Source organism: Vanessa tameamea, chromosome 25, assembly GCF_037043105.1.
Source record: "Vanessa tameamea isolate UH-Manoa-2023 chromosome 25, ilVanTame1 primary haplotype, whole genome shotgun sequence".
In the NCBI taxonomy this organism is placed as follows: Eukaryota; Metazoa; Arthropoda; class Insecta; order Lepidoptera; family Nymphalidae; genus Vanessa; species Vanessa tameamea.
The window spans coordinates 7,552,972-7,580,848 of record NC_087333.1 but is presented as its reverse complement, the minus strand read 5'-3'; the positions used below and the strand labels follow the sequence as shown (position 1 = coordinate 7,580,848).

The 27,877-nt window shown below is 33.9% G+C and overlaps 1 protein-coding gene across 1 annotated transcript in view; it reads right to left on the bottom strand.

Moving 5' to 3' along the window:
- Neto (Neuropilin and tolloid-like) overlaps positions 1–27,877 on the bottom strand; it is a 47,915-nt gene that overhangs the window by 3,743 nt on the left and 16,295 nt on the right. The window contains exons 2-11 of the mRNA XM_064219025.1: positions 15,198–15,692; positions 14,748–14,833; positions 13,762–13,936; positions 12,604–12,749; positions 11,954–12,051; positions 9,718–9,896; positions 9,443–9,561; positions 8,878–9,015; positions 6,569–6,742; positions 5,346–5,640 (exon numbers count right to left, since the gene is read on the bottom strand). Coding sequence (XP_064075095.1) covers positions 5,346–5,640; positions 6,569–6,742; positions 8,878–9,015; positions 9,443–9,561; positions 9,718–9,896; positions 11,954–12,051; positions 12,604–12,749; positions 13,762–13,936; positions 14,748–14,833; positions 15,198–15,692 — 1,905 coding nt within the window. The remainder of the gene's footprint in view (positions 1–5,345; positions 5,641–6,568; positions 6,743–8,877; positions 9,016–9,442; positions 9,562–9,717; positions 9,897–11,953; positions 12,052–12,603; positions 12,750–13,761; positions 13,937–14,747; positions 14,834–15,197; positions 15,693–27,877) is intronic.

Here is a 27,877-nt window from a genome sequence, read left to right as displayed (position 1 = left end):
AAGGCCTCCTCTCCCGTTGAGGAGAAGGTATGGAGCATATTCCACCACGCTGCTCCAATGCGGGTTGGTGGAATACACATGTGGCAGAATTTCGTTGAAATTAGACACATGCAGGTTTCCTCACGATGTTTTCCTTCACCGCCGAGCACGAGATGAATTATAAACAAATTAAGCATATGTAAATTCAGTGGTGCCTGCCTGGGTTTGAACCCGAAATCATCGGTTAAGATGCACGCGTTCTAACCACTGGGCCATCTCGGCCTTATTATTCTTTACACCCGACGACAAATTCCTAAAACGAGTGGGAAACCAAAACTGGTTTTTTAAAAGTATACTACAAAAAATACAACTATTTGTTTTATTGAGATCACAGAAAAAAAAAATTATTACATCGAAAATAAACTCAAAATAATTGACATCAGTTCGTTTTGATATTTTATTTCATACTAGTTACCAAACTTGGATACACACTGGTAAAATAGATTAATAGAGAAAATAGCTCCATATGGTATATATACAGACTGTCAAAGCTGAGAACACGTCGAAAAAAATAGTGGCCAACAGCTGTTCACTAAGTACACGCACACTAGTAAAGTACTATGACGTTTGGCGAGTATCAAGCGTAGCTGTCACGCATACCAAGAAAATAAATTTTGTCCGTTTGCTTAGGGTCTTTTGTAGTGCGACACTCTATCTTTAAATAATCTTAGATAAATAAAAACTATACCCGACAGCACTCAGACATAATGTAAATTACTAGCAGTTTAATTTTTTTTTTCATTTGTTCTGATATTACCGATTTATAATATTAGTACTGATGTAGTTCATTAATGTCCCATTATAAAATAGATAAAGTGTTATTTAGTATAAATAGTATATTTATAAAACAGTTTTATTTATTATGTGGCAATCGACAACAATCCTGAAAGCCATTATTAATGATTTAGTTTAAATTTGTAATATAAAGTTCAATTATTTATACCATTCATATTTACGACAACGATTGTTCATTACAAATCGACACTAAGTACAAAACGATAAATTTCAAATTTAAATGGTATTCGTGTTTATTTAATAGTTTCCATATCTAGATATAAATGCGAAAGAATCTCTGTATGCTACGCTTTAACGGCTAAAACACGGCACTGAGTTTGATAAAATTAGATATGAAGCAAGCTTGAATCTCGAACAAAGACATAGGATACTCTTTAAACCCATTCTACCTTACTACTAGGATAATATTTTTATCTATCGTATCCTATCCTACGCCCAAAAACGTGCGGGCGAAACCAAAGGCAAGAATTAGTTCAATATAACCTGTACAGAATACAGAACTTTTGGAACTATTGTGAACTGAGAGTAATTAAACATACAAAGACGATAGTTGAATAACCGCGGTATGTTATAGGTTATTTGTTCAAGCTGTAACGATTTAACGGATCAATGTGGTTTTCTACAAGCCTGCCTGAAGTATGTATATATTTTTTATATATATTGGACAACAACACATACATTACTCTGATCCCAATGTAAGTAGCTAACGCACTTGTGTTATGGAAAATCAGAAGTAACGACGGTACCACAAACACCCAGACCCAAGGCAACATAGAAAACTAATGAACTTTTTCTACATCGGCCGGGAATCGAACCCGGGACCTCGGAGTGACGTACCCATGAAAACCGGTGTACACACTACTCGACCACGGAGGTCGTCGAAGTAGTAATGTTTTTAAGTTTCATGTATGTGTGGATATCTTAATCCAACATAAAGTTTAAATGTCAGGCCAGATTTGAATGTGTAATTCGTTAGATTAGCTATATTTATGTAATCTACTTTCTAAGCAATTTTTTCACGTAGTCAATGAATGGTGTAAGAGATTATGTTACATAAAACTGAGTACTGGAAGTAGTTGCAAATTACTAATCTTATCCGAAGGAAAAAAGCGAAGTAAAATAATCTCTCCGTGGTTTTCCCTCGAGGTAAAGAGGGAAAAATCGTCAGAAATGATCAAGTTTTATTAGTTCTTTCCCCTAAAGATCGTAAACTATAAGTTACAACAAAATGGGGTGTTAAAGTTGAGCGCTGTTGACAGTTCGATCTCGGTCATATCATATTGAATCTGGTTTATTTCGAAGTCGATAGTACTTTGGTATTTATGTATATCACCTATGAAAAAAAAGTTAAGATGGAATGTTTGATTGTGTCAAATATCGTTACGTCTTTCTCTTTCCAGTATTTAATACTTGTTCCAGAAAATACTGTTCTTCCACGCAACTTAATATTCGCAAATATACGTGAAGTAAAAACTTAGTGGCACATTTTACAAAAAATACGTTGACGGAGGATTATGGAATTTGGCTTAGTTAAAGTTTATGTGGAGAAGAAGCGCAGAAAGTTAACATTTTATGTGATACGCATAAGGAATACATTTATTTAATAACCTTACACTCATTACCGTGATTTTGATAAAACCACGTGTGTAATATGAAATATTCATACTTTTCGTTCATACTGATAACAAAAACACACGTCATTCAAGTTTCTGTTTAAAATAACATAATGTTTGTTACATGAAGACTTATATTTCATAGCAACACTGGGTATTTTTGTTGTTGGTTTGAGGAGTGAGTAAGCCAGGGTTACTACAAGCTATTTGGATGTGACATCGTAGTCTCCAACTTTGGTGGCGTATTGGTCTTGTAAGGATTTTTTAAAATTTCTTATGTCTATGGTTGATGGTGACCACTAACCATCAGCTAGACTATTTGCCACCTCCACCACGTATTTTATAAAAGAAGACTTTCTATGATAAGGGTATGTGTATTTTGCAAATAAAACGCACTTTTGTTTCATGTAATTTGGATAGTCATTTATGTGTACTAAATAAAGAAGAGGACCAAGAATGGACCCTTGCGGTACATCACTACTGTTTATTTTTAAGGTAGACCGAAACGTTTATATTCGATACAAGTTAGAATTTCGAAACACTGATCTCGTGAGCCTATGTATGGAATGTCTAATAATTTAATATTTGATATATGTATAAAATATGTCTTTAGGTGATGCTCCTGCAAAACAACGTATTTGATTTGATTCGTCTTATTCGTACAACTTAACAAGCATACTCTTTGATAAAAAATATGTATAATATTAATAGCTTTAAAAGACAGCCTATACAGAATTATTTCACTTCTTGGAAACCTAATAATTGGTGATTTTCAATACTTTTTAATTGTATCAAAGTTCATTGAGTTATATAAAATACTTTTTATGAGGATGATAAATGAAGGGTTTTTCTAAATTAATGCTTCATTGGTTTTTTTTTTGTATATTTTAAATATGATTTCCTACGCTATTTAAAATGAAAATCTCTTTGATGTAATTTATTTCGTTTTGAACACCATTGTCTGATTTTTTGCCATTCGTTCATTAGTTAATCGACCGCAAATGTTTCTTGTTGACAAAGTCTCTGAAATATCGGAGGGAATGAAACATTTCAGATATAATTAATGATATTACTTATTTTCGAGTAGATCATTCATACAACTGCCTATATCACTAAATAAACTTGTAATCCCTACTTTCCGTTTGCATACAGATAACGTTTTTGGGCAATAGTATATGCATATAATAAGATATCGGGAAATATAATCAATTGACCATTTAAAAAGTTTATTAAGACTGAATTAATAAATAAATCTTATTATTCATTAAAAGTTATACTTTTTAGAAAGAAAAAAAAACGCCTGGATTTAGGCTCGGGTACACAACAGCATTGTAAATCTGTTTATTTGAAAAGAGCAACTGTGCGAGTTCCTTGTCGTTACGTCTCACTGGAGTCTGCTTTCCGAATTGGTGGTATTTAAATATTGACGATCCAAAAACGCTTCATTGTGAAGTTTACTTGAATAAAATTGATTTTATTTGATTTGAAAGTAAGTCCCACTACTGGGTTAAGGCCTCACCCTTTGAGGAGAAGTCTTCGAGCTTATTCCACCACTTATTTCAATGCATGTGGCAGAATCTATCAGTCTGAGTGCGATGAACTCAAAATTTACCTAACGGAATTATATGCGACTTTTACAGATAGACAGCGTGAGTCACGAGGTTACAGTATTATACAGAAATGTTTTTTTTTTTCTGAAGATTAGCTGAAATATGACAATGATTTTATGTCGAAATAAACCGTGCCGACTGTAAGCTTTACTGGCGTGCGCTGCGTAAACTTATATAGTAATATGAATTACTCTCATTCTACCTGAGTGAAGCCGGGTGACTGGCTAGTACTATACTGCCTACGTGTAGGCATATACTTGAAATTCGTAAGAATTACTAAGGTGCCTGCCTGGGTTCAAACCCAGGCAGGCACCACTGAATTTACATGTGCTTAATTTGTTTATAATTCATCTCGTGCTCGGCGGTGAAGGAAAACATCGTGAGGAAACCTGCATGTGTCTAATTTCAACGAAATTCTGCTACATGTGTATTCCACCAACCCGCATTGGAGCAGCGTGGTGGAATATGCTCCATACCTTCTCCTCAACGGGAGAGGAGGCCTTAGCCCAGCAGTGGGAAATTTACAGGCTGATTATGTACTAAGTTTTCAGCAGTATCGTATAACTTAATCATTACATACTTAGTTTTTACAACTTGAAAGCGTGTTTAAGTAACTTATCAAAGTATATAAGCCGTTATTGCAAGAACGGCATAAAGTGTAATAAATGAACAGCCACTTCTGTTTTTAGGTTTAAAGTTTGTTTTACAACTTTCATGAAAACGAAGTACTTTTAGTGCGTTTTCATAAACTTCAAATATTCAAGACGTATTAATTGTTTCCCGTTTTGAATTTATGCAATTCGAAATTTGATAACGCTGAAGCTGGTATCGAATTAGAAAGTTTTGGATATAATTTTGTGTTATTGAGAATGGGGGATAAGGAATTAGACAAGTCTTAATTTAGATGGTTTGTTGTTTTGTTGCTACTGCATTAATAAAGTCTAAGTTAGATCTTTGGAAGTATTAATTTTTGGTTAAAAGTTTCATTTGTATAAATAGCTACTACTTTCAACAATCTTATGGTTTGGATTTACCGCTATAATCATCTATAATGTTACCCCAAATGAAATTAATGTTCGAGGCACGTATTTTGTATGAATGTATCATGTATAATTTGATTAAGAGCACATCTGTCATGGACTGTATAAAGTTTTATTAAACTCAACATAGAACAAATGACGTATATAAAATGTTAAGCAGCATTCAATTCAAATTTTTGAATAAATTTTAAATTCAATGGTATCGAAAGTTAATATAGTTTACAGAGTAACATTAAAATAATTCTTACCATCTGAACTAATAGCTGGGTCGGCTTGGAAAAGACTTTCCCTAGTTTGACATCCAGATTCTTTAGTATCCGGTGCACCAACTGAAACGTCTCTTATTTGCTTCTTTTCCGAACTTTCTCTTTTACTCCTTATCGATTCTTCTTTCTTACTCATATCACTCTTCTTAGGTCTTCCATTACGTTCAATTCTGACGTCTTCTGTTTCTACTGGTACTGTATTTACTTCTCTTCTCCATGGTTCTTCGTCCAAGTCCAAGTGTGTTTCTTGGATGAAGTCTGAATCTATGCTGGTTGGCTGAAAAAAAAGTAATATTTGAATATATCGGGTGTGGCTGTTTATTAAAAAGTTGCAAGTTTAGTGTTCTATACATTTTCTGTACATTTAATTGCTTACATTTTAAGTAGAAATTGTAATTATAAAAATTTAAGTAAATAAAGTTCAAAATTAGAATGATCTCTCCAGCTCTACCTTGTATGAGACACTATTTAAGAAACGGAATTATTCTCAAAAACTACAATCCTCTTCACCTAACCAAGACATGACAATTAAATATTTATTACGCGTGGCATTGTAATCAAGTTTTAAGTCGACGGTACCACATGGTTTATATTTTAAGACTAGCTTAGAAAAAGGGGGTTATCTAGGCTATATTTTTGTAATAAATACCAATATCTCCTCCCAGGTTAGACTCATTTCAAAATTCGAACACCAAATATATTATCTGAAATAAAAACGGACTCAGAATGGAACGTTATATACGTATTCAATTGAAATATTCTGCACTGCACTTTTGTTGATATACATGGAAAGCTGCAGGCAGAGTTCTCTTTGTAGAGAACTCTGGTCACTATTTTGTGCCATTCGACTGCAAACACAGTGAGGACACTTGTCAATAGCTTCTATTACTTAAACGTAGCTCTTTTTAAACGTCCATTTGGGTAGGTATCACCCACAAAACATTTTATTAGTGTAGTACTTGTCGTTTTTTATGAATTTTGAAATGATTTCAAGTCAACTGCCAAGGTTGGTGGCGCATAGGCGATGTAAGGAACGATAATTAATTCTTACGACGTCCCAGATGTTGATTAGATTCTTAGACGATGACTCCGTCACATCAGATGAATCAGTATTAATGTAAAGCTGATTTAGTACAATTATCGAGATACATGATACCTTGCGATGTAGTAGTTAGTTTTAAATATATGCCAATATTAAAACTTACACGTATTTTTTGCTGAGAGAACTTCCTTTGTTGTTTAAACATTTCATTCGTCTGGTTGTCTCTCTCTAAGCTGGCCCTTGGTTCGCTGTCTCGCTGAAGCCGCTTCGCATCGAGGGTCAGACGACTGCTCACCATACTGTCCAGGCGATCTTCACACGACTGACGGATATGTTCCTGGCGAGGCAAAAATGAACCTTCAAACATTTTGTTTGACCTCTTTTGTCTTACCGATCAGTGCAGTTAAATTTAAACGGTACACTTACAGCATTTTTATGGATATTATTGCACTTAAACACTTTACTTATTCAACATACATTTATTCGTAACTAATAAACACGGAATTTAAACATACAAGAAGGGGAAATTTAAAATACAAAACGTTACGTGGAGGTAGCAAACAATGTTCACCTTTCCCTTTTAACTCCCGCGACGCACTGATCTATATTTTAAAATTATTATTGACAGGATTGAGTATCTCAAACGGCAATCAAAATAACCCATAAAGATACAAAATATATATATTTCAAATAAATAGAAGAAAGAAGATGATTTTTTTAAACTTTGCGAAAATTATGAAAACTTTAAAACACTATACAGATCATGGATGCGATGTAAATAGTTATATTATGACTTGATTTTTGATTCTGTAAACTTATTTACCGACAATTTTTTTCTATACATATAATTAAGGAGTAAATCGACCGAATCTGTACATTGAATACAATATTGTATGTCGTAGCAAATATATACAGATATATCGTAGAATTTATAAATAAATAAATACGATACGATAAGAAAAAAATTCTTCAAGCTGGTCTTCAGACGATCCTCGTGGGAAATCACAAGTTGATCAAAACGTCATAATGATAGATGAATGTTGTTAATGAATTTGTCTTCTTTAAAATATACCGAAGTTACCAACGTAAATTTGGTAAGTTAAGATTTTCTTAAGAAAAAAAATAGATGTCTCATGGGACACCCGGTTGGAACGAAGTTACTTTCGTTGTAATACGTATTAAATAACATACGTGTAATGACAGAATCCCGTGTAAATTGAATAAATAACAAAAATACAAGAGTTCCCAGATCTTTTAACTTGGGTTCTTCAAACAGTATAGAGGCATCTTGGCATCTCAGAGTGACGATTGCAGTACATTATCCCTGACTGCACTGGCTGTCTTCGCGTTTAGACTCCACTTCCACTCACCATCAGGTGGAACGGAGTAATATCCCGGTTTATATATATATTAAAAAAAATACAGATCACCAGATCCCCACTCCACGGCAAAACAAAACAAGAGCTTTAGTGTGACATGATTCTAACCGCGTGAAGCTAGTGAAGGTAAGTAACTGTGCTTAAATTACCAGAGTTGAGAAAATGATCTATTTCTTTAATAAATTCGAATACTTAGACAAAGTGCTTCAGATGACGCTGATGTCGCAACGATTTATTTATGTAGAACTAAGCATATAGAACAGGTGGGTAAGAAGCCTTATAACTGACTTAAGAGATCTTGTAATATTATTAAAACTATTCAGAAAATAATGTAATACTAAACTTCTTACCAGCGTTTAATTTTAGCTTCAACACTTTTAAAGTTAGTCCTAACTACAGACTGATTCTCAGCATATTTTTAAGTCTTCTGTTTAAAGAAGTTTAAACTCGTTGACTTAAGAATATTTAACAAAGAAGAGAAGATATTTTAAAATATTTAATATTAATAATATATTGTATGGAATCATTTTTCTGAATCGCGCTAACGTTTGGTTCTCTGCAATATATATATATATATAGGGTCTCAACACTTTTAACAGCAATTTTTAACTACGCTTTACGTGTTACGCTCAGTGGCGTGAACTCTGCCCGGATCAGACACCACGGATAATAATCCACCCAGTGACCCGTCTGTAGTTGCAGACGGCGTTGCCACCACTGTAGGGGGCCATCGCCCCGACCAGTTGCCCCGGGGCCCATGCGGGCCTGCGTAGATATCTTAGCGAACAGCAATTTTTTTGGAACGCTTTGTTTTAATTGATTCGAAGTGTTAAGATGTCTTGATCTTATCGTAGAACATTCTGTGAGTGTCGGATAATCTTGTGAAATTGTGGTAAGTTTTTTTGCGTCAAAGCATTTTTTATATAAATATTATTTTGCATATACTTGTGATGTGATGTAAAAGACAAAAAAAATTACCAAGATTGAAGTCAATTAAAAATATGATTGTGTAATTTCCAGACAAAATAGCACGCTAGCCAAATAAAATATAGGAAAAGCAACTATAACTAGAAATTAATAAATTAACTCTTACTTTGATAATCTTGTGATCTTGATACAGCTTCCTGATGCACTTGAAGAAGAAGACGAAGCTCATTCCAGAGAGTATGAGACAGAAGATGATGAGGATCACTTTGATATGTGTTTGGTTGATCATCGACTCGGTGATAATCTATTTGAGCAAAAATAACGCATTTATTATAACCAATGCCATTGGTAATCAAATTATTCTTGGACAATTTTTCAAACATTGTCAACATTTGTTCAAATCTTGGACATATTTCACTTTTATATAGATTTAAAAAAGGTGGCTTAGATTATTTGCGCTGTTTTTTTATTTGTTGTAATATTTGGTGTATTCGCAAATATCACAAACATATCGTCAACACATGTCGTGTCAGAAAATATATTAAAACTGACCAATGGACAGACGCATTATCTATTACTGCAGTGTTCGAATAATATATGCAAATACGTAAACTTTCCACACCAAATAGTGCCGCCATTACTGGTAGTTTAGCTAAATATAATACAAATTCCGAAAATATATCAGGTTCTTATACAAATTCTTCAATAGATGTTTGATTATGATTACTTACAATGCATATGTCTTTTTCCTCGTCAGCTTTGAGTCTGCAGTTAGCGTAATCATTGCATTTGAGGCCAATATCGATACAAGTATTATCTTCACAGTCAAATTCGTTTTCTTTGCATTTATCTATAAAAAGAAATTTTCAGTATAAAGTTGTGGGATAAGACCTAAAATTTACGTAATTTTTTTTATTCTAGCTATAACTAAGGAGAGCACTATCTAAGTCAGTTAGATAACTAAGTTGCTATTGATATGTTACTTAAACAAACTTAAACTTGCCACCATCTTTGCTCGTGTCCAAGCTTCTATACGCAGTGAAGGTAGCGTTGAAGTTAGACTTTTTACCGGACTTCGAAGCGTACAGACGAACGTACATAATATTACTTCTGTCTTCGGATCCATCTTTGTGTTCATCTATCGTTGTTATCGGGTTAGCAACAGAACCGCAGTAAAACGCTAACCTGAAAACATCAAAATTCTCAAACAAAACATAATAATTTAAGTTCATTTATTATTTCAATCTGGAATATAAATTGATAGAACATTATAACACTATTAAAAAAAAAAAGGAATATTGGTAATGCTCCAAATGAATGAAGGTGTTACTAATATTCCTATTTACCCCTCCTTTTAAGCATATCATTTGAGGTAGGAGTGGGGACGACAACAGCCCAAGGGGTTAGGATCGATTCTGGGACTTTTTACATCGCTAGGCGGCACGTAATTTATCGCGCTATTGAATTTTAAAAACATTAAACACCATTACGTCATACATCAAAGTCTTCCTGCTATGTGTGCTTGGCTTTATATCTATCTAAACATTATCACGTTAAAATAACTTCTTAAATACCGAACGAATTACAAATAAACGGAGCGATTCATAAGGAAATTTGGAATGTACATTGGAAATAAAGTTTCCTGGCAATTGGCTGAAATTAATGAGTTTTAAAGATATCGCAAAAAAATCATGCTGGCCTGCGTCGCGTAAACCAATAGACTTATATGTATTTAGATAATATAAGCGCTATATATATATAGAATAGAGATTTTGCGCGATCCGATTAGCACAATAGTGTATTGTGGTCAAAGAATTAAAGTAAAAATATAAAAAAAAAACCCGTGCAGACGACGCTCGTGCAGGCTGATAAAAAAGTATAATCGCCTTTAAAACTCGAACAGATCAAATTTTATTCGAGTAAACTTAATGTGCTTAGCTACTTAGCGTTTTTGAATCGTCAATATTTAAACACTACTACCGTTTAGGGAAGCAGCCTCCAGCGCGACGAAACGGCAAGAAACTCGCATAGTTGCTCTTTTTAAATAAACAGATTTACAATGCTGTTTTTCACAACTAGTGTTCAATCGGTCCTGTGATGGAACCCGAGCCTAATTCAAGAGTTATTTTCTAAAAAGTATTATTTTAATGAATAATAAGATTTATTTATTAATTACAATTTTATAGTTACAAGTATTTCATATTAAAAGTGGAGCTCGATATTTCGACATTATCTACGAATGTCTTGTTCACGAGACTGACGTTTGCGGGTAGATGTTGACGGCATTAGAAGTGTCCATATCGGACTACCTCCTTTCTCGTCCGTTTGCTGCGTAACACTGGTCACGACTACCACTGTCACTTGTACAATACACGGTAAATGTCCCGTATTAAATACTTTTTGTAATAAAAAAAATAACCGTGTTAATTTAAAAAAATATAATCCTATTATATATGCGTATACCATTGTCCAAAAACGTTCTCTGTACCGTATGCAAATGGAAAGTAGGGGTTCATTCTTATTTCTTATGTCAATATATATACAACATATAAGCTTTTATGGAATACTTTTGTATATTCTTCTGTATAAACATTATATTATCATAAATATATTGCGAAGCAGCCGTTAATACACCTATATCTTTAAATTTCTCGCGTAATGTCCTAGAGCTAATATTATAAATAGTTCGGATAGCTCTTTTCTGCAGAATAGATACTATTTCAATATCTGCTACGTTACCCCATAACATTCCATATAATATGAATGCATTGTTCAATCAGTGTAAATTATTAAAATTGTTTTCGACAGATTAATGCTGTTAGTTCTCGTGTTTATCAATTATTATATTATTTAATCCTACTTATTCCGTTCGGTTTTCGTAAATTTCATTATTTTTATTAATTAATTTTATGATTTTGATAGCGAAGAAACGTCCATTGGTTATGGTTATCAGAAACAAGACAGAATCTTATGGATTAATTAATTAAACATATCAAATTTTTTCATGCATTGTGTGAGTCGGTATAGCTGTTTTGAAAGTTGTACGTAAATAGGTAATTTTATGTTATAATGTTCGTAATTGGATTGCTGCTCGTTAAATGTCTCTATATAAAAAAAAATATATATTTCAAAAATAGATTTTATTGATAACGAAGACGAATGTATAGCCATTTAGTTCAAAATGATTCGAGTCTTAAAAAAAAACAGCTTAAAGTGTATGATTTTATTTTAAACTGACTTACCTTGCGTCATATTCCAATTTATATCCGAAGACTTGGACGAAGTTTTCTTCGCATTCGTTTGGTTTAGTTAATGCGTAAGTGGTGAAGTTCAAATAGATCTAAAATCAAACATATATATTGATAATTATACTTATCTAAAAGTGCTTAAAACTTAGGACTATACTAAGGGATATGGGGGGGGGGATGTATTCCATGTTTTGTACAAGAAGAGTTAACACTGATTAAAAAAGAAGAACTCACTTAACGGTGCTTGTCGAATTTGTACCGAAAACCGAAAAATGTTTCGGTTACGATTGACGTTTTCAATTATCTGAATCATGTATTTTATAAGCACATAAATTAATAATAAAAAAAAAAACACTTATTTCAAGAATTTAGTTTCAAAATTAATTTGAAGAGCAAATCAAGTCAAATCAACAAGATCTTTACTTCAGAAGATTTTAGAAGAAAAATTCTTACTAAGAACATATCTTATAACCTAACTCTAACTTAATAATGTCTGTTTTTTATTTCTGTTCACCAGAGAACTAGAAACATTTTGTTTCAAGTATAAATGAGAGACCAGATGTTTGCAAATACCTTGGCTCATCCGCCCTTCATTCGAAGCCTCTATAATAAAAACCATGAATATAGAATAGAATTGTACTTGCCTTATGTCCTTCTTCAACTTTAATTGTCCATAAAACATCTAGCGCCTGATTCAGACTCTTTGCCAAGCAGTCTTCGTTTATCTTCTCTGATTCTACATGCCCATTTGTTCCAGTTAGTTCTATGTTACAGCTCTCCGGTATACTAACTGCAATTTAATTGGAAATTATGTTTTTCTCTGTATAACAGTAACCGTGTAACGACTCCTCGCTTATGTTATGTTTATATATGATGAATTAATGGACGGGTAAGGTAATTAATTCATAGAGAAGAACTATGCGACGCCGAGCTCCGTGGTCGAGTTGTGCGTACACCGGTTTTCATGGGTACGTCACTCCGAGGTCGATGTAGAAAAAGTTCATTAGTTTTCTATGTTGTCTTGGGTCTGGGTATTTGTGGTATCGTCGTTTCTTCTGATCTTCCATAACACAAATGATTTAGCTACTTACATTGGGATCAGAGTAATGTATGTGATGTTGTCCAATATTTATTATATTTTATATTAGAGGTTGACTGCGTTTTAAGAGCTCATATGATGATGATAATAGTGCTCGCCCTAATGACAATGCACAGATTAGAGTGCACAAGCATGTGCTCAACATAAGTGTTCACTTTATTTTCTAAATCTAATAATCCAATGATACGAGAAATCGGAATGTGTTCAGGACAACAGTAGTACGTGTTTTACGAGGTACGGTTATGTAAATACTGGCAACTTTTAGGCTGCTGATAAGAACATCTTGGCAGAAAAACCCAAACACTTTTCACTGTTAAAAAATTTGAACTGAAATCTTTAGAGATCAGCAGCCTTATATGGCTTAATAAATCATCATATTATATGTATGTTAACAATAATATTTTACATATCTGAGTTATAGTGTATTTTTTTTTATATGTCAGATAGGCAGACTTGCAATATGGACCAGATGATGGTGAGTGGTCACTAGTGGTGATTATAAGAAATAATAATAATCATTCCTGATGACACTAATACGCCACCGAATTTGAGAACTAAGATTTTATGTCCCTCGCGTCTCTAGTTACACTGGCTCACTCACCCTTCAAACCGAAACACAACGATACTAAGTATAGCTATTTGGCGAAATATGATGAGTATGTGGTGCCCAATAAATAATTCATTTTGTACTATTATTACTCACTGCTGTTACTTGTGGGTATGAATCTGACGTTGATTTGGAATCCCTCGTACTCTATGGTGTCATCAGAGTGGAACTTCAGCCATACGTTCGGTCCAGTTGTGATAATTTGTCGAGGAAACGCCTCTCCACATACCTTGCCTAGGAGCTTGGCGTATCCTCTTTGACCATCTCGAATCTGAATTGAAAAAATAAAAAAATGTGATTGAGTCATATCAATCTTTCAACGGTGCTAGTAATCTTGGAGACTTTTAACGGGTAACGATTTGTACAGTAGCTACTTTAAATTCTGATCTATTTTTATCTAGTTCATTTGTCAATATTAATATCATTAATTAAATAATTGACTTTCTCTTAAAGTCAGTAGTCTATTGACTTTGTGTTCTATAAATAAACTATAGGTGAAGTTAAAAATATTCTCATCATCTTCATCTTTATATCGATAAACCGGATCATGTAACACGTGCTTAGCATATCTAGTCTCCTAGGGAATACTCGTAAAAGTAGCAGGGATAATCCTGCCTCTTGGGACTATTGTGTTACGCTTAACTGGAACAAAGCCCACTGGGTAAATAAGATCATTTACCTCTGAGCTTTTGTCGTTACTCCTATCAAAAGCTTTACGCTTTAAGGGAGAGGTAATTAGAACCATTAGTGTTTCCTCTATGAGAGTCATAGTTATTGTTTTAAATTTTTTTAAACAATATTTTGTAATACATATTTATAATACATATTTATTCTTTCACACACACCACTGGAACACCACTCCGCGATCCCGGGTTCAATGCCCGGCCGAGTCGATGTAGAAAAAGTTCATTAGTTTTCTATATTGTCTTGGGTCTGGGTGTTTGTGGTACCGTCGTTACTTCTGATTTTTCGTAACACAAGTGCTTTAGCTACTTACATTGGGATCAGAGTGATGTATGTGATGTTGTTCAATATTTATTTATTTAATATTTATTATATATTTATTTATTATTTATACTTACCTCTAAATAATCATAGCTACAATCCGGGTGGTATTCTATATGGAACTGATCCACAAATGTGAGCTCAACCACGTGACCTTCAGGTCCTGAAATAAATGAAAATAACGTAATACAGAAAGTTCATAACGGTGGCGACATCAAATAAATAATTTAGGAAAATTTGTTTTAAATTAGGAACTTAAGTAGGTATTGGTAGAATACACATGTCGCAGAATTTCTTTGAAATTAGACACATGCAGGTTCCCTCACGATGTTTTCCTTCACCGCCGAGCACGAGATGAATTATAAACACAAATTAAGCACATGAAATTCAGTGGTCCTTGCCTGGGTTTGAACCCGAAATCATCGGTTAAGATGCACGCGTTCCAACCACTGGGCTATCTCGGCTCATATACGTGCAATGACTTAATTTAATAAAACTGTTAATAGATAAAATTATACCAAACCTACCTCTTATAACTGTGACACAGTTCAAATCACTGTAGTAATATTTATTTTTAATAGCGCCATGGGGATGTTGGATGTACTTTTGTTCGTTACTATTGTAATTAAACTTCTCACATCTAGGGTCCGGTTCATCTTCTCTCTTAACTCTTCTTTTAGGTACAAAAAATGATACAAAATCGCTTCCGAAATTCTTCGCTCTAAGTTTGTCTACGTAATCTCTATGTATATTTAAATTCCTTTCAAAAACATTATCGTTTTCTGTATAAATATCATCAAATGTCTTAATATTATCACGTGCGTTTGCATTGTCGTAATTATTTTTATTTATTTTAATATTATTATTATTATATTCATTGGTCCTAGGTTCCATATTTAGATCTAAATTATTAACAGCTTTCATTATTAGTTCGTGTATTGGTTCCATTTTGTTTCGCATAACTTTATGCCTGTTATCATGATCCGCTGTTTGTTCCGATGTCGCACCAAACTTGGAACAAGCTGAAACAAAAGAAATTGTGTTAAATATTAATTATTATTAAATAATTATTAAATTTATATCGTCACGATTTCAAGATGGCTAATGAGCCCGTTCGTTGAACAACACATCAAATATTTTTGTACATTTTTGTTTTTATTTTTAGTATTATTTCTTTTTTTCGACCTAATATTTCGGTTCATTATGTTTGTGATGTACAATAAGGTACATTAAATAAATATTGGACAACATCACGTACATCACTCTGATCCCAATGTATGTAGCTAAAGCACTTGTGTTATGGAAATCAGAAGTGACGACGGTACCACAAACACCCAGACCCAAGGCAACATAGAAAACTAGTGAACTTTTTCTACATCGACTCGACTGGTACCATTATCAGCTGAAGTGGTTTAACCATATATTGTGCCATTTTTATATTAGCAGCCTGTAAATTTCCCACTGCTGGGCTAAGGCCTCCTCTCCCTCTGAGGAGAATGTTTGGAGCATATTCCACCACGCTGCTTCAATGCGGGTTGGTGGAATACACATGTGGCAGAATTTCGTTGAAATTAGACACATGCAGGTTTCCTCACGATGTTTTCCTTCACCGCCGAGCACGAGATGAATTATCAACACAAATTAAGCACATGAAATTTCTGTGGTGCCTACCTGGGTTTGTGCCAACCCTAACTCAATTTTTTTACAAGCTACTACCGGCTGCATCCACTTTTAACGTTACTATCTCCTAGTCATATAGGCTTTACTATACAAGGTTTTTGAATAACTAGGGTATTTAAATCTACAAGATTATTTGACATCTAACTTAAAAATACTGATATTCGCGAGTTTAATAAATCTCTTAAGTTTTATAAATTAGCAGTTTTTTTTTGGACAGGGGGTATTATTTAACCTGGTAGGTATCTAAGCTAGTATTTGAACCAACTAATATTTGCCAACTTAATTTCTCTAGAAGAAAAAATCAACGCAAAATACTACCAGAAAATAATCCCCGAAAAATATTGCCATAATTTTATTTTTCAACCTTTAAGGGTCATGTGTTAAAAATGACAGGGAATCGTAACCGCTTCAGGCTTTATCCAACAAGAATCTCCAGTTTGACCTTGAAAGTAACAAATGGAGGCCGTAATAAATTATCTCTGATATAAGAGGACGTGGCACAAAGGATTTTTCGTGTTATCTAATGAAAGCTTTTTTCCATGGTAAGGGACGAAACATATTTCTGAATTGAATTTTTGTCACTAAAGGTCAACGAACTTCGATTATTATTCGTCTAGATATTATTCTTTCGCGTATTTCTTTTGTAGTCGTGAATAATTATGGTCCCTTTTCCTAATTTGTTTATTATTTAGTATTTATAAAGGAATATTCAATATTGCGTGGATCTTGTAATTAAACGTAATTTTATTATAAATTAGTTTATTGAATTAAATTAACGGCTTTAATAACATGCAGTTTTTTGACAGAGAGAGCGACGACAGAGCCAGCGGTGGTAGAAAAAGGCAAACTACTTGTGTTGCGTTCACATTAACAATTTATTATAAATAAATATAAATATCGGACAACATCACATACATTACTCTGATCCCAATGTAAGTAGCTAAAGCACTTGTGTTATGGAAAATCAGAAGTAACGAAGGTACCACAAACACCCAGACCCGAGGCAACATAGAAATCTAATAAACTTTTTCTACATCGACTCGGCCGGGAATCGAACCCGAGACCTCGGAGTGGCGTACCCATGAAAACCGGTGTACACACTACTCGACCACGAAGGTCGTCAATTATTTGTAGAATATCTCCTAATTCGTTTATGTTGACGCTGATTGTTAAACAATTTGTATCCCGTGTCCAGATCGGTTTCAGATTCATGGCATCAACACACACTCGATTCGATTTTACTTCATACGTATACAAATATTTTCTATTTCTAAGCCAACGTGGCTACAGGCACAAGTTATGACTGATCGCGTTTGAACGCTGTCGATCATGTTATTATTATTAATCATGTTAACCATCAACCGTAATTATGCAATATATATCCAACTGAAAATCCGCATTTATTGTTGTGTGTATTTAAAGTGAAAATTCGGTAAATATGACAATTTGAAATCTAGAGAGGAACTTAATATTGAGTGTCGCTCACTGAAACTGCTGGATGAAACGCTCATCATTTTAATTATGTATTTTGCGTGTTCTGAATAAATAACTTATCTTGTAACTTTGCAATTTGCAACCATACCTATATATCATCTTAGTTACCAAAGTTGGTAGCGCAGCGATGTAAGGAATATGTACGCGGTGATGATCTCATACGATCAGATGACACATTACCTTATCTGCTTTCCTACGTCATTATCAAATAGTATAAAACAAAGTATCTCACCGCTGTCTGTCCCTGTGTATGCTTAGATCTTTAAAATAATACAACGGATTTTGATGCGGTTCTTTTTAATAGATAGATTGATTATTTGTGCTTACATTGCTAACGCTGGCTGAACCCAATGAGTTAGATCAAAATTATGTACTACAGTATTGTACATCTTAAAAAGGTCTTCTAAAAAGTCCGCGATGGTATATGTCTATCTCTTAGGGATAACCTACTATACAATAACCATTTTTTATCCTTGACTTTTTACGAGAAATAATGGTTTATTTTCGAAGCGATTTTAAGCAATACATTGTGCATTTAATATAGATCAATATGGCCCTTTACAGAATGTAATTTAAATGAATATTTTGGAAGATATTACAGAGTTAAAGCGCAAGGACGTACCGGTTTGTATTGTCTAATGACTGAAAAACTGCGAATGTTGTAAGACATTCTGTAGTATATTTAGTATCAGAATTACACCCGTGCAAAGCCGGTGCGAGTCGCTAGTAAACAATAAAATACATATTTATCTAGCCAGATAGCCAGACATCGTTTAACATTTAAAGCGTTCATCACGTAATATTCAACACGTTGATCACGCAAAAAATAAATTTACATACAATTTCAAAACATGCATAGCCTTTGAAATCGTATTAATCGTAATAACGTTTGACCTGATACGCACTGAATGGTATTTACGCGTGTGATACGGTCAGGGTAAAATTCGCCTCGTACGTGGTCTAATCGCACCGTCGACTTCCATAAAGACCGGTATTGATTCCTACGAGAAAATCCGTTGTTATCATAAGCCTTCATACAATTCACGTAGAGGTAACCTTTCAGACAGATTCAGACGTCTTAATCACGTCCTGCAAGACCACGAAGACGGGTTATCGTATCAATGGCCTCGTTTGTACGGTAAACATGGTAACGAGATTCTAGGCTGGAAACTTCCCTTGACGAAAAGGCCAAGTGTTTTGCGTACTGCACACGTCCTGAGCCAAGGCATATGGGATAGCTGCTGGATTAATATAATTTGAAACCTGATATATTTTAAAGTTAAATACCAAAAATAGTATTCGCCTTCGTAATCAGCGTTCCGAACCGGTGGTAGCTTCACTTAATCTCTGATCTCAGATCTGAACTCACACATGACGATTCAAAAGTGCTTGTAAAAGCCTACTTGAATAAGGTATATTTTGATTTAGATTTTGCCCTGAACGCTTTAATTAACGCAACCCAAAAAAAAAAAAAACAAAAAACTTTCGACCGAAAAATTAGTTAAAAATATCAGCAAAGATTCCATGTCTCTGACAACATTATTTTAGGTTGAGTTTATTTCTGTATACGTTCTAGATGTATGCATTATATCATTAGAAGGTTATTCCCATCTGCTTTGTTAAAGACGCTTACAGAAATAAATCTAACCCAATCTCTATTAAGACGTAGATAGAAGAGCCAAATTCATTTTAACCCTTTATTTATCTTTGCTTATTGAAAAATTTTAATGATAAATTAGGCATATTATTCGATAAAGGACATAACATCTTAGTTCCCAAGGTTGCTGGCGCATAGGTGATGTAAGGAATGGTTAATATTTCTTACAGCACCTTTGTCTATGGGCGGTGGTGACCACTTACCATCAGGTGGCCCATATGCTCGTCCGCCAACAAAGACCACAAAAAAAAAAATCGATATGAATAAACCCTGCACTGTTAGACTTAATACTACTCATTGGATTAATTAAATTTTCATACTCTTGATCAGCTCATTTGGATTGTCATGAACTTATATTAATAAAACGTCAGCGCAATGTAAAAGACTAGTGATGCCATCTAGTCGATATTGTGTAAACGAAACTAACTCAATATACTTATGTAATATTTATTGAAAATAATTTCGACTATATGGAGATGATGAAAAAAAACCTCGTTGGAAAGAAGTTGTTTTCGGAATATTCATTATCAGGCTTTCCAAAAAAAAAAAAAACATTTTCAATATCGGCGAAGTTGTTAACAAGTTTACGTTGGACGTAAATTATATTGGATATAGTTAAGTGAAATTATTGTATTATAAAAATATATTAATCAAGAACTGTTTGTAGTTTATGATAAAGTATGTTTATCTTTGATCTTTCTTGAATTGGATATAAGGATATGTATGTACGTAAGGGGAGAATGGGTGTCATTTCACACGCAATAATACGTTACATGATATACTGCAAAGATTTCCTATAACTCTCCAGTGTGAAGTGTTTTTATGGCTCCCTTTATAATACGATCAAAAAGAAAAATCCTTACAACAAAACGAATAAAACGGTTGTATAAAAAAATTACTATTTATTTCTAAGTGTCAAATTCAAGATTTAAAAGTGCTTCGTACGAATTACCCTCAGCTGTCACTTGTATGGCAGCCGCTGTGAATCAACGTTCAGGCAACATCCTCAATGTTCGTTCGAGCTGAGTGGTTGCCAATTTATTTCGTTACGTTACTTTTTGTGATCATAATATTTACTTACTTGATATATAACATTAAAAGTGTGACTGAGTTTTGTTGTCAAGCAAGAAATGTTATGTTTATTTATATGAGAATTATAGCATATAAAAATTAAGAACAGTTACTGTGACCTGACCTATGGCATGACCATGTGGAATGGTTACAAGGATGCTAGCAGTCTGTTGAATCGCATTTCTGATACTCTGGTCAAAAAATGAACCAGTGCTGTCAACAATGGAGGTAATAAGGAGACAACAACAACAACATTAACAGCCTAAATTTCCCACTGCTGGCCTAAGGCCTCCTCTCCTTTTGAGGAGAAGGTTTGGAGCCTATTCCACCACGCTGCTCCAATGCTGGTTGGTGGATCAATGAGAGATAACACTTTAATAAAGATATTTGCATTATTACTCCAAGATATGAATTATAACTACAAATAAATAAATTTGGAAAATCTGAAAGTGCACTGCTGATAACGCTCATTGATTCGGAAAAAAATCAAATCTACTTATTGTTAAATCTCAAAAATAAAAATATATGATGTTCAAACAACATATATATATATATATACAAGTCATTTGGTGTTTTATTGATATTATATATAATTAAAGGTCACTGAGAAATATTCGCGATAAAACATAAAATTACTCAAACGAATTTATTAAAAAAATGACTCGTTTCGTGAATTTTTACAGTTACAGTGTTTTCATGTTTAACACTTGATTGAAGGGAAGTTTTTGGACTATTTCGATGTTTAAAAGTTTCTTAGCATTTCAATGCTATGCAAACTATCTTGATTCCTCGATCTAACAAGAGCCTAATCACATTTATAGTTGCTGAAAACAATTAAGGGGTTGAATTTTGAGTTTTGGCGCGCAAATAGTGATTTAACCATCAAATAATTTTACATTAATGTATCTAACCGTTTTTGCTAAGCAAAACTGTATAAATCTGCATTTATGAATAAACTAGAAATACACGGAAGGTAGACCCCGAAGTTCACTTGGTACTCATCAAATATTCTAACGTTGTATTCCGGTTTAAAGGGTGAGCCATTGAAACTACAGGCACAAAGGACAATGTAACTCGGTTCTCAAGGTTGTTGGCGCATCAGAGGTGTAAGGAGTGATTAAAATTTCTGTTGTTTCGCAATGTTTACGGTGGTGACCACTTACCAACGGTGATCAATTATACGTTCGCCTATTTCAAAAAAATAAATATGACCTGAATATAAAGGCTAAACGAAAAGCCCAATAAAATTTATTTTACTCACTAATTTATATTTACTGGCAAATATTTACTTCAAAACGAACTTTTATTGCATTTTTATTGCATCCGTTATTTATTTAACTGTGATATAATGTTATTCTGTAAGAACTTACTCCAAATAATTCTTGGTATGAAATCCGGCTTAAGGTAATATGGCATTTTTATGGCGCAAATATCCTCGAATAATAAAACAAAGGACACAAGGAGCCTGTAGACTTTTTTAATGATGACGTCATCCTGACCGATTTCTGCCACAGCAGCCGATGGAAACTAACCAACTGTACAGGACATAAAGTGCACAAGTGTGTGCGCACAGGTGCACTCTATTCCATTCCTTCAGAATCCGATGGGGCGGCAAATCTGATTGAAAGAGTTCAGTAGCAGGACCAACCGCTTTTCGCGCTTTTCGAGGCACAGGACACACTTTTCACTTCCAGACTCCGAGCTGTTACTGAGATTTATTTCAATAGAAGAAGTTTGAGGTCATATATCAAGCCACTAAACCAAAGAGGCTATCGGCTTTTTGGTAATACGTCATTCAATAGTTAAAGTAGAGCATTTATGACGCGCGTCGTTTCTCACTACCGGAAATTTGTATTCACTGTTCTCGCTCAATGTAATGTATCGCGCGCTCCATCTGACTTTTGTTTTACAATCTGAGCGTGTATCTTTTTAATGTTATGATTATAATACTCACTTTCTGACATATCACGATCGCGTTCAGCGATAAGTTTTATTTTATTGGATTTATTCTTGCAGACGGCTCTACTTGTTTGAGTGTTATTGTAGGCACAAGATATATAATGTCTATTTAAATGTCGTTTAAAACAAAATGATCCAAGAAATCTCGAGATGGCTCTGCGATAAGAATACGTGAATCTTAAACAAAGATTCCGACCCACCAAACTAATTTATGTTTAATTATTCATTACGTATTCGGTGAAGGAAAACTTCGCGAGGAATATATATCGCATGAAAATCTGCCACATATTTATCCACCAATCCGCATTGGAGCAGCCTGGTGGAATAAGTTCCAAAACCTATTTACACAAATGTAGACTGTAAGGTTTAGATCAGCAATACATTTCAAAATATGAAATTCCTCTGTGGCTTTAAAAATATTGTAAATTGTGTAATTGTTATTATACAATTAGTGAGTTTATGGTTGATAGCACACCTTGGGAATGAAGCGATCACCTCGTGGCTATTTCTTTTCATATTGAATATATGTGACTAACAAAATTGACAAAAAAAGACACGCTGAGTTTCTTTTTTTCCAGAACCGGTGGTACAGTTTAATCTGACAATCAAAAAATAAGTATAAAGCTTCTACAAATATCGATTAAATGAATTAGATTTAATTTGATTTATTAATAAAAATTTAAAGTCCGTTTTAATGTTATAAACATGTCGAGAATTTTCCGATAAATAACGTCAGTGAAACTGGATGATATAATAGGAATAACATATTCAGTAAGTGTTAGATAGTTTAGAACTAGAAGGTTACTAGAGCTGTTGCTGCGAAACTATTCGATGTGAGGAAAACTATTCGAGTTTATAAAACAGACTCTTTAACATATACAAATTAATTTTACATTTAAAGGGAGCAGGGTTATTTTATTTAAAGCCCGGCAAATGAGAAACATTAAAATTAATGTTTATTAAATAGTTTACAATCAGGGCCGGATCTACCATATGGCTTTTTGGTTTTCAGCGCAGGGCCCCGTGGATTCAAGGGGGTGCCAGCTAAGTCAAGTCAAAGTAAAAACAGACGACAATGCGAAAGAATCCATAACTTTATTAAATTAAACAGATCGTATGGTTTGCAGCCCTGCGAGTCCTGCAATTAATCAAACCCATTCAATTAATTTAATTCAAGTCAACGTTCAGATGTCTTAGGTGGGCCCCTAAGCAGTGTTAGCCTAGGGCCCTAAACTTACGGTCCGGCCCTGTGAACAATTATTAAACGAGTAAAATAAATAAAAATCGATATTCGTTCATATAATAAATATTTGCAGCGTGTTCAGTACACACACTTAAACAGAGAAGCAAAAAAGTATGTGTATACGTGTCACGCACACAACGGCTTAGAGATTGGTGAGAGAGAGATAATAGGACGGTGTCTGAGAGAGAGGGAGATATCAGAGCGTCATGACGTTTGCTGTCAAATATGAAGTTCTTACTACCAATGGGCGCTAATAGATGTAGTCCAGTCATTATATAATTTTGGAAATATAAATGAGCGTTCGCCGCCATTTTGAAAAATGGTTGATTTTTGTTTTTTTTTTTTTGCGATAACTCGGCTGTGTGTCGTGATACGAGAATTATGATAAGATACTTTTTTGTTGTTTTAATACAACATATTTAATAAAATATAAATGTTCTAATTTTAAATTTTAATTTATGTATGAAGAATATTATGTAATTTTTTTTATTTTAATAACATCAATGTCGATATAACGGAACAGGAAAACAGAGAAGAGGAGTTTCATTTTACTAAAGCTACAGTAATTAAGTACTTAAATGACTAATAATTGTCTATTGGGTATCACTTGTGATTGGTCGAATTGACAGGTTTGGACCAATCTCTTCCACTCAATAAAAGATTTCATTCTTAATTATATAGCAAATAAATATTCTATTAATGGTAAAGATACTCGTATTTAACTAGTATATAAATATAGTTATTTTTGTTTTAAGTATTTTAAATAAGTAATTTCATATAGTTCTGCTTCTTGTATTTTTTCTTTAATATCTATATAGGAAAAGTTGGTCGTTATGAGGTGCCACTAGGGATTGCAATCAGGAAAAATGGATCCGGATATACGTCTGTATAATACTACATACATATATAATGATATACGTCTATCGGATCTGGTACCAATATACCGGATCCGGTGCTAGCAATTTTGGCAAAATGATAGAACTGTTGCATGAGTAGACGCTTTAAATGCGCTTAATTGTTAAAAACTCTTTAATCTAGGCTTGATTAAATTACATCGTTAATGTACTGCAGAACATACTATCAGCACTGCTTAAAAAACTTCGGTTGTGATACTGAACTGATATTATTGGCATGAGCAAGAGTCATGGTCAAAGTAGGTAAGCTTATGAATTGTTATGAACAGCTGTGCTTCGCACATTAGCTATGATTAGCTGTGGTCGATATTTTATATAAAAATAATGAAGAGAAGGCAGATGACCGCCTGGCAACAACGCCAACAACATCAAATTAATCAGATACAGATGATGAAGACACAACGAATGATGATGAACAAGGAGTTACAGTTATAATAACTGATCCTCGTCATCCTTATCTTTCTAAGGCAGAAGTAATTCTTAGATACAATGAGTTTCTTCAATAAGTGCGAAAAGTGGTAAAGCTTTTCAAAAGATTGTCTACTGAAAACGATATGTAACTGCAAACGTATCTGGCAGACGAAACAGGTAAAGAATAACGCCTTACTTTGGATTACCGCTAAAAACCTAATTAATTTTTTTTTACCGTACATAACATAAATAATCAGCCTGTAAATTTCCCACTGCTGGGCTAAGGCCTCCTCTCCCGTTGAGGAGAAGGTATGGAGCATATTCCACCACGCTGCTCCAATGCGGGTTGGTGGAATACACATGTGGCAGAATTTCGTTGAAATTAGACACATGCAGGTTTCCTCACGATGTTTTCCTTCACCGCCGAGCACGAGATGAATTATAAACAAATTAAGCACATGTAAATTCAGTGGTGCCTGCCTGGGTTTGAACCCGAAATCATCGGTTAAGATGCACGCGTTCTAACCACTGGGCCATCTCGGCTGTTTTTTTACCGTAAGTTGTTGAAACTATTTTTTTTTTATTTATATTACAAACTGATTACTGTGGTAATTGTGCCACTCACTAGACAGATTTATCAAATAGTATTTAACTGAACCGATCCGGCCGGACTGAATATCACGCCGGATTGCAATCCCTAGGTGTCACCCAGTAATCATATACTCTTTTAAAGGGCAATGTTTAGTATTGCTATGTTTCGGTTTGAAGGGTGAGTGAGCCAGTTTAAAAACAGGCACAAATGTTGCCCACAAACAAGCCAAGTTGTTCTATATTTGTGTTTATTATTTTATTGTGATATATATGACGTAAGGGTACTAAAGGTCACCGCTCTGCTCTGCACGATATTCGTTCTTTGAATGCAGCTATTCATTGAAGTTTATATTATACCAATTCTGTTATTTTATACCTTTTTTAATTTTCCAAAAAATTTCTACGCGAAAGCCAATCAAAAGTAGTACAAGGTCAAGTTTAATAACTCGAAGTAACTTCAGAAGGGATGACGTAACGCGTGAACGTTCCACCGATTCCATTTAAGATAATTGTTCATCTTAACAATATTAACTCACGCCTTAATATCACAATTCCTTCCGCGGTTTCGACTTGACGACGCAAATAACTCCAGGCGAAGGACGCGTTGAAGCGTGCTATGAATAAATTAACGCTTCAGACAGCCCTTGGGAATTGTCTCTGTCGTTGAGCTGATTGTACGTATATCTTTCCTCTTTTGTTTTTTAGTGTTACATTTCCACGTAAAACCTTTACAGGTAACACCTAGGTATTTTATTGAGTGTACGTAAAATTATTTCTTTTGTTATGTATGAATTAGAGACTATGCTTAATACCCCATTTATCCTTTATAGGTTTGCATTGGTTTATGTAGCCCAGCTAGCCTATCCTAGCTTATTCGTTGTGTAAATTAATAATAATGTAATCTATTTGTTAGGCATGTGATTGCAAGGCCATTCAAATTTCAAGTAAAAATTCTTATGACAAAATCTAGGAATCTAGGATTGAATGTATGTTCAACCAAACAACATAATATATAACGACTAGCTGTGCCCGCGACTTCGTGCGCGTTGTTTGAATTTAAGTTATTTGGATATTGTAGCGTGATTTTATTTTTATTCTATACTTAATTCTAAAATAAAAGTAGCCTAAGTTACTCCTTATTACATCCGCTATCTGCCAGTGAAAGTCCCGTCGAAATCGGTTCAGCCGTTCCAGAGATTAGCCGGAACAAACATACAGAGAGACAGAAAATTGTAAAATATGTTATTTTGGTATATATGCCGTGTATGCATACATATGCATTTAGTAAAAATGGGTTATTTTAATATTACAGACAGACACTCCAAATTTATTATATGCATAGATTAGAAAAAGAGGGGTTGATGTTTTGACGACAAATTGCCGGTTCTTTTCAGTACAAACTACTTTCCTAACCGGTGGTAGATTTACATTTAATTCAACATGACTTTTATGATTCAAAAGAGCTTTTATGAGCGTTCTTGAGTATAAAATATTTTGATTTTGGATGATGGAGATGATTTTATAGGTGGTTAATATTTCTTACAGTGTTCTGCTATGGATGGTAGTCATTCACTTATGTTAAAAAAATCAAAACACAGTCGTTAGTTTCGTATTGAACACAAAACACAGTGAGATAATTTATACCTATGTTTCGTATAAAACTGTCCAAAAATTGTGTCCAAGAAATCGCACGCAGCGTGATCGGATAAGCTTCAAATTGTGGGGAAAATTTTTTTAGCAGTCAGATATTTGCGTAAATAATAAATATTACAATCGGTATAGGGTTAGAAGATAAGAATACTTATGATTAAACATTATGTTATTAGTTAAGTATTTTTTAAACTATGAGTATTGCACTTTACAAAGAGTGAAACTTATCATTCTTTTAGGGGTTGTTTATATAATCTGTGCTAAGGATAGTGAAGGTCAAGACAGATTAGCCCATTATCTGATGGAAAATTAAAAGTATCACAACGCCTTGTAATATTATAATTTTCCTTAAATAATTGAAATACCACCACCAAAATTTTACAACAATTCAAAAAACTATCCCAAAATTTTATTTTTCTAAAGTAAAGTAACGAGTAATATCTCCTAAATTACCTATTCCTGGGCTGGCTTTCTTCCCATATGAGAAGATTTGACGCCGTATTCACCGCAGCTCCTCCAGCGGACCTTGGTGGATAT